General features: G+C 49.6%; 1 protein-coding gene across 1 annotated transcript in view; it reads right to left on the reverse strand.

Annotated features, from left to right (window-relative positions):
- The window catches only part of LOC124004644 (cytochrome P450 11B, mitochondrial-like), a 24,156-nt gene extending 18,351 nt beyond the window's left edge, over nucleotides 1-5,805 (reverse strand). The window contains 2 exon segments of the mRNA XM_046313307.1: nucleotides 5,125-5,339; nucleotides 5,652-5,805. Coding sequence (XP_046169263.1) covers nucleotides 5,125-5,339; nucleotides 5,652-5,716 — 280 coding nt within the window. The 5' untranslated portion in view covers nucleotides 5,717-5,805.
- Nucleotides 5,806-9,301: the final 3,496 nt, after the last annotated feature.

Raw genomic sequence — 9,301 nt, forward strand, 5'->3', positions numbered from 1 at the left:
ATGTAACGCCCGCTCAATGTCCGCGTCAACCTCCCATACCACCGGTGCCACCAGGCAAGAAGCTGGGAGTATGGGAGTGGGCTCCGCACGTAACGCCCGCTCAATGTCCGCGTCAACCTCCCATACCACCGGTGCCACCAGGCAAGAAGCCGGGAGTATGGGAGTGGGATCCATGGACCGCTCCTCTTTGTCATACATCCGAGACAGTGCGTCTACCTTGACGTTCTGAGAGCCTGGTCTGTAGGAAAGAGTAAACACAAAACGTGTGAAAAACATGGCCCACCTTGCCTGGCGAGGATTAATTCTCCTCGCCGCCCGGATGTACTCCAGATTGCGGTGGTCAGTCCAAATGAGAAAAGGTTTGGTGGCGTAACCGAGCGCTGAGACAGCACAGCTCCTATCCCAGCCTTGGGATAGACAGGCTGAGTCAGGCCCAGAGGACCCTCATGGTGGAGGCTATGGACCACCTCTACTATGAACGCTAAAGAGGGATCGGGATGAGCCAACACAGGAGCCGAGGTAAACAGAGTCTTCAGGTGACCAAAAGCCCTATCCACCCCAGCTGACCACTGCAGTCGCACTGGTCCCCCCTTCAGCAAAGAGGTAATGGGAGCCGCTACCTGAACAAAGTCCCGGATAAACCTCCGGTAGTAGTTGGCAAACCCTAAGAACCGCTGCACCTCCTTTACTGTGGTTGGAGTCAGCCAATTACTCATGGCTGAAATGCGGTCATTCTCCATCTCCAATCTTGACTCGGACAGGTGGTACTCTAGGAAGGAGACGGACTGTTGGAAGAACAGACATTTCTCAGCCTTAACGTACAGGTCATGCTCCAACAGTTGACCATGCACCTTGCGCACCAGAGATACATGCTCGGCTCGTGTAGCGGAGTATATTAGAATGTCATCTATATACACCACTACACCCTGCCCGTGCAGGTCCCTGATAATCTCGTCTACAAAGGATTGGAAGACGGATGGAGCATTCATCAACCCGTACCGCATGACGAGGTACTCATAGTGCCCAGAGGTGGTACTAAATGCCGTCTTCCACTCATCCCCCTCCCGGATACGCACCAGGTTGTAAGCGCTCCTGAGATCCAATTTGGTGAAGAAGCTCGCCCCATGCAATGACTCGGTCAAACTATGAGTGGCTGAGGGTAACTATACTTCATTGTGATCTGATTTAAACCTCTATAGTCAATGCATGGGGGTAAACCTCCATCCTTCTTCTTCACAAAAAAGAAACTCGGGGAGGCAGGTGAAGTGGAAGGCCGAATGTATTCCTGTCCCAGAGATTCGGTGACATATGTTTCCATAGCCCCCGTCTCCTCCTGTGACAGAGGATACATGTGACTCCTGGGAAGTGCTGCATCTACCAGGAGATTCATCTCACAATCCCCCCGTCGATGGGGTGGTAGTTGAGTCGCCTTCTTTTTACAGAAAAGAGACTCCTCTTAGAGCCCTCTGTTGCCACGAAACAGTGGGGTCATGAAGGGCCAACCAGGGAAACCCCAACACCACAGGAAACGCAAGAGAACCAATCAGGAAGAGACTAATTCTCTCCTCATGACCCTCCTGCGTTATCATACATAGTGGAGCTGTGACCTCCCTAATTAGACCCGACCCTAAAGGACGACTATCTAAGGAATGTACAGGGAAGGGCACATCAACAGGAACAATAGGAATCCCTAATCTACGAGCAAACGAACGGTCAATAAAGTTCCCAGCTGCGCCTGAATCTACTAGCACCTTATGCTGGGAATGAGGGGAAAACTCAGGAAATTCTATATATATACATGTGCACAACAGGAAGCTCTGGGTGAGTTGGGTGCCTACTCACCTGGGATGATCCACCAGTACCCTGCCTGCTGCCTCGACTTCCTGGGGAACCTCTCCAGCACCGACCAGCAGTGTGCCCTCTGCGGCCACAGGTAGTGCAGGAAACAGCCCCCCCCCCTTCTGTCACCCTTAGAGCAGCACCTCCGAGCTCCATAGGTGTAGGATCGGAGGTGCCGGGGGATGGATTGAACGGACCCCGATCCGGACGTCCGCGGGTGGCCAACAGGTTATCCAGCTGGATGGATATATCCACCAGCTGGTCGAGGGTAAGGGTGGTGTCCCTGCAGGCCAGTTCCCGAAGAGCGTCCTCACGTAGACTGCATCGGTAATGGTCGATCATGGCCCTCTCATTCCATCCCGGCGCTGGCAGCCAGGGTCCTGAAGTTCAGGGCGAATTCCTGTGCGCTTCTCATCCCATCTGAGATAGAACAAGCGTTCCCCCGCCACTCTCCCCTTCAGTGGATTATCGAAGGCCTCCCGGAAGCGGCGGGTGAAACCCTCCTAGCGGACCAACGCTGCTTCTATATTTCCCCATTCAACGTTGGCCCACTCATATGCTTTCTCCGACAGACAGACTGACGACAGACTGTCCACCCGGGAGCCGGGTGGAGAGTCACCAGGTAGAGCTCCAACTGAAGCAGGAACCCCTGGCACCCGGCAGCCGTCCCATCATATGCGCTCGGGAGCGAAAGCCGAATCCCATTGGGTCCAGGTGACTGAGGAGTGGACAGCGGTGTGAGTTGTGGTGTTGGTTGGGGTGAAGTTGATGGGGGTGTAAACAAACCCCCTTTCTCCCATCACTCCATGGTGAGCAGCACGTGATCCATTGTGGTGCCGAGATGTTGGAGCATCGTCGCGTGCTGCTGGACGTGTTCTTCTACTGGTACCGGAGGACTGGGTGCACCTGCTGACTCCATTGGTGGTGCGTGATTCTGTCATGTATCAGTATACCGAGGTGAGTACGGAGTCAGGCTCAGGACACAGAACTGAGTAAAAGTAACATACTTTACTCTGAAAATAATCAACCATAAATTCCATGCAGGGAAAACCATAACACAGAAGATTGATAACACTAGACAAGGAACAATCACGCACGAAACATAATGAGAACCAGAGGGTTAAATAGGGGAATAATAATAACGTAATGGGAACCATGTGTGTACAATCAAGACATAACAAATGTACAGACAGTGAACATAGCCTTGCTATTGAGAAAGGATGCTGAAGGGAGACCGAGCTCTCCTGAGTGGCGTAGTGGTCTAAGGCACTGCATCTCAGTGCTAGAGGCGTCACTACAGACACCCTGGTTTGAAACCATGCTGTATCACAACCATCTGTGATTGGGAGTCCCACAGGGCGGCTCACAATTGGCCCAGCTTTGTTTGGGTTTGACCGGTGTAGGCCGTCATTGTAAATAAGAATTTGTTCACAGTGAGACAGAGAGACTGAGAAAGACAGAGTGAGACAAAGTGACTGACAGAGAGAGACAGGGTCAGACAGAGAGAAACAGAGAGAGACTGAGAGAGAGAGACTGAGAGAGACTAAGAGAGAGAGAGAGCGAGAGATTCATCCACACCAACACATCCACACCAACACATCCACACCAATACATCCACACCAACACAAACACCAACACATCCACACCAACACATCCACACCAACACATCCACACCAACACATCCACACTAACACACATCAACACATCCACACTAATACACATCCACACCAACACATCCAAACCAAGACATCCCTACCAACACACCCATACCAACACATTCACACCAAAACATCCACACTAACACACATACCCACCAACACACATCCCACCAACACACATCCACAAGAACACATCCCCACCAACACATCCACACCAACACACATCCACACCAACACACATCCCCACCATCACATCCACACCAACACATCCATACCAACACACCCATACCAACACATTCACACCAAAACATCCACACTAACACACATACCCACCAACACACATCCCACCAACACACATCCACAAGAACACATCCCCACCAACACATCCACACCAACACACATCCACACCAACACACATCCCCACCATCACATCCACACCAACACACCCATACCAACACATTCACACCAAAACATCCACACTAACACACATACCCACCAACACACATCCCACCAACACACATCCACAAGAACACATCCCCACCATCACATCCACACCAACACATCCATACCAACACATTTCCCCACCAACACATCCACACCAACACACATCTACACCAAAACATCCACACCAACACATCCACACCAATACACATTCACACCAACACATCCACACCAACACATCCACACCAACACATCCACACCAACACATCCACACCAACACACATCTACACCAAAACACACCAACCATCCACTAACACATCTACACCAACACATCTACACCAACACATCTACACCAACACATCCACACCAACACATCCACACCAATACACATCTACACCAACACATCTACACCAACACATCTACACCAACACATCCACACCAACACATCCACACCAATACACATCCCACCAACACATCCACACCAGCACATCCACACATCTACACTAACACACATCCACACCAACACATCTACACTAACACACATCCCCACCAACACATTCCTACCAACACAGCCACACCAAGACACATCCCCACCAAAACATCCACACCAACACATCCACACCAACACATCCACACCAATCCACATACACACCAACACATCCACACCAATACACATCCACACCAATACACATCCACATCAACACCACACACACCAATCCACATCCACACCAACACACATCCCCACCAACACACATCCCCACCAACACATTCCTACCAACACAGCCACACCAAGACACATCCCCACCAACACATCCCCACCAACACATCCACACCAACACACATCCCCACCAACACATCCACACCAACACACATCCCCACCAACACATCCACACCAACACACATCCCCACCAACACATCCACACCAACACACATCCCCACCAACACATCCACACCAATCCACACCAACACACATCCCCACCAACACATCCAAACCAATACACATCCCCACCAACACATCCACACCAACACACATCCCCACCAACACATCCACACCAATCCACACAACACACATCCCCACCAACACATACAACACACATCCCCACCAACACATACACACCAACACATCCCCACCAACACACATCAAATTAGGAATTTTAGGAAAAATGAAAATGTGAAAGAAGACAACCTTCCAGGGCGAAGCGGAAGAGGTCAGGGCTGGGGTCAATAGTCAGACTGTGACCCCTCTCCTCCTTTCCTCCCTCTTTCTCCACACGGGTCGCTAGCAGACGGCAGAAATCCCTTGCTACTTCGTCTAGGAGGGGCAGGAAGCGACGTACGGCAGGAGCCATCATCACCTCCCTGTTGAGCAGGAGACGGTCGGCACGCCACTCTGCCCCATTCCTGGTGGTAGAGAGGACCACAGTCAAATTACTGACTATATTCCCACCCTCCATACACTCTGCCCCGTTCCTGGTGGTAGAGAGGACCACAGTCAAATTACTGACTATATTCCCACCCTCCATACACTTTGCCCCGTTCCTGGTGGTAGAGAGGACCGCATACACACACACACACACACACACACACACACACACACACACACACACACACACACACACACACACACACACACACACACACACACACACACACACACACACACACACACACACACACACACACACACACACACACACACACACAGGTATGTACTTGAGGAAGACTCCCTTGCTGTGCTGCCGTGTCTCTCTGTGTGTGGCCCATGGCTGCAGAGTCATGCGTCGGGGGTGAAGGCCCTCAGAGCGGAACAGCTCACTGATGTCAGACGGCAGCAGGATATTCACAGTGCTCTGGGTGCCCAGACGCTCCCTGTTGGAGACACACCCGACACAGTACATGAAACATGACAGCACACACACACACACGTACACACGTACACACACATACTCACATACTCACACACACACACGCACACACACACACACACACACACACACACACACACACACACACACACACACACACACACACACACACACACACACACACACACACACACACACACACACACACACACACACACACACACACACACACACACACACACACCGTAGTACAAGAACCTGTGGATGGACACCTGGCTCCACCAGCCAGGTCACCAGTGATACAAGTCAGTATTCAACGTCCATCGGACATCAGGAGATGACTTGGAAACTGGGCGCCAGGGGCAACAGTTAATACTGTTAACCTTTCAGAGTTACTACCTTAACCTTTCAGAGTTACTACCTTAACCTTTCAGAGTTACTACCTTAACCTTTCAGAGTTAATACCTTAACCTTTCAGAGTTAATACCTTAACCTTTCAGAGTTAATACCTTAACCGTTCAGAGTTAATACCTTAACCATTCAGAGTTAATACCTTAACCATTCAGAGTTAATACCTTAACCTTTCAGAGTTAATACCTTAACCGTTCAGAGTTAATACCTTAACCTTTCAGAGTTAATACCTTAACCATTCAGAGTTAATACCTTAACCTTTCAGAGTTAATACCTTAACCTGTCAGAGTTAATACCTTAACCTTTCAGAGTTAATACCTTAACCTTTCAGAGTTAATACCTTAACCTGTCAGAGTTAAATAACCATTCAGAGTTAACCTTTCAGAGTTAATACCTTAACCTTTCAGAGTTAATACCTTAACCGTTCAGTTAATACCTTAATTTCAGAGTTAATACCTTAACCATTCAGAGTTAATACCTTAACCATTCAGAGTTAATACCTTTTCAGAGTTAATACCTTAACCTTTCAGAGTTAATACCTTAACCATTCAGAGTTAATACCTTAACCTTTCAGAGTTAATACCTTAACCTTTCAGAGTTAATACCTTAACCTTTCAGAGTTAATACCTTAACCGTTCAGAGTTAATACCTTAACCCTTCAGAGTTAATACCTTAACCTTTCAGAGTTAATACCTTAACCCTTCAGAGTTAATACCTTAACCATTCAGAGTTAATACCTTAACCCTTCAGAGTTAATACCTTAACCATTCAGAGTTAATACCTTAACCTTTCAGAGTTAATACCTTAACCCTTCAGAGTTAATACCTTAACCGTTCAGAGTTAATATCTTAACCATTCAGAGTTAAGAGAAACATGATGTGAGACTGTGAGAGCTGGTAGGGCCCACAGCGTCACACTGCCACACACACGTTCATACAAAACACACACACACACACAGGTACCTGTAAATGGGCCGAGGGTGTTGAAGGTCCTCTCCATGTGTTTGTGTAATAGTTTAAATCTGTCTTCCCTCCAGAACTTCACCAGGTTGAGCCAGCCACTGCTGCCCGTGTGGGGGATCTCCTCAAACCGCCTCAGCCCTCTACCTCCACCCCTCCCCGCAGGACCCCCTCTGGCAGGGGTTACCCCCTCCACACCGAGCCCTGCCACTGTCCCCGCCGGACACACACACATCCCCCTCTGTATCCTCACACACGCTGCTTGTCGCACGGACACACACATCCCCTGTATCCCCTGGAACACGGACGGGCTCACAGATACACTCCACATGGTCTGAGGTAGGGATGACCCTCACAGATACACTCCACATGGTCTGAGGTAGGGATGACCCTCACAGACTCTCATAGCTTCACCACTACTCTCTACAGCGCAAATGTGCTTTTTTCTTCTCAATTATTGCTCCATCCCTCCATCCCTCCCTCCTCTCCTCCTTCGCCTGTTTGTCCTCCATCTCTCATAGAGCTGATAGAGGTGATGATTTATGTCTCAGAAGGTCAAAGTTCAAGAGAAACAGCACGACAAAAATGTCAGAATGGTGTAGGATTAACATACGCACACACAGTCACAAACACTCATAGTCACACACAGACACGCAGGAACACACACTCACACACACACATAGTCACACACACCTACAGTCACACACACACACATCTCTGTAGTACGTCAGTACCAAACTAGTCTTTATTAACAGTTTCTTTGTAACAATATAATAAGGACAGCGTTTGACTTATATAAACCACAAAAGTCAAAGGTTATGTACAAAACGAAGATTAACCAGACAAATATTTGGGAACTAAGAAGTGAAGTAAATGTGAAAACAACACTTAAGGTTATTATCTTGTTAGGATTCCTTCCCTGTGTGTGGGCCCCAAATGGGCCTAATGATCTGAAACAGGTACAGTCCAGTTTCATCCAGTTAGTCCCTGTATGGTCCAGACCAGTTCTATGCAAATAGTAACAATGACAGCTATGTCCTACTATCAGTGACACAGGGATGACGTCATTTCCCCTGACAAGTCATCCTCACAGCCTGGCTCTATTGTCAATAGTCTGATCAGCAGATAACTCAGCAAGAGAGAGTGAGAGAGATAGGGGGGGTGGAGCGAGAGAGAGAGAGTGAGAGAGATAGGGGGTGGAGCGAGAGAGAGTGAGAGAGATAGGGGGTGGAGCGAGAGAGAGAGAGTGAGAGAGATAGGGGGTGGAGCGAGAGAGAGTGAGAGAGATAGGGGGTGGAGCGAGAGAGAGAGAGTGAGAGAGATAGGGGGTGGAGCGAGAGAGAGTGAGAGAGATAGGGGGTGGAGGAGAGAGAGAGAGTGAGAGAGATGGGGGGTGGAGCGAGAGAGAGTGAGAGAGATAGAGGGGTGGAGCGAGAGAGAGTGAGAGAGATAGGGGGTGGAGCGAGAGAGAGTGAGAGAGATAGGGGGGGTGGAGCGAGAGAGAGTGAGAGAGATAGGGGGTGGAGCGAGAGAGAGTGAGAGAGATAGGGGGTGGAGTGAGAGAGAGTGAGAGAGATAGGGGGTGGAGTGAGAGACTGAGAGAGATAGGGGGTGGAGTGAGAGAGAGTGAGAGAGATAGGGGTGGAGTGAGAGAGAGTGAAAGAGATAGGGGGGTGGAGTGAGAGAGAGTGAGAGGGATAGGGGGTGGAGTGAGAGAGTGAGAGAGATAGGGGGGGGAGAGTGAGATAGGGGGTGGAGTGAGAGAGTGAGAGGATAGGGGGTGGAGTGAGAGAGAGTGAGAGAGATAGGGGGTGGAGTGAGAGAGAGTGAGAGAGATAGGGGGTGGGTGAGAGAGAGTGAGAGAGATAGGGGGTGGAGTGAGAGAGTGAGAGAGATGGGGGGGTGGGGTGAGAGAGAGTGAGAGAGATAGGGGGTGGAGTGAGAGAGAGTGAGAGAGAGTGAGAGAGATAGGGGGGGTGGAGTGAGAGATAGTGAGAGAGATAGCGGGGGTGGAGTGAGAGAGAGAAACCTACTGCTCAATGTATGACCATATTAGAGAGACATATTTCCCTCAGATTACACAGATCCACAAAGAATTCGAAAACAAATCCAATTTTGATAAACTCCC

Source organism: Oncorhynchus gorbuscha, linkage group LG19, assembly GCF_021184085.1.
Source record: "Oncorhynchus gorbuscha isolate QuinsamMale2020 ecotype Even-year linkage group LG19, OgorEven_v1.0, whole genome shotgun sequence".
Taxonomy (NCBI): domain Eukaryota; kingdom Metazoa; phylum Chordata; class Actinopteri; order Salmoniformes; family Salmonidae; genus Oncorhynchus; species Oncorhynchus gorbuscha.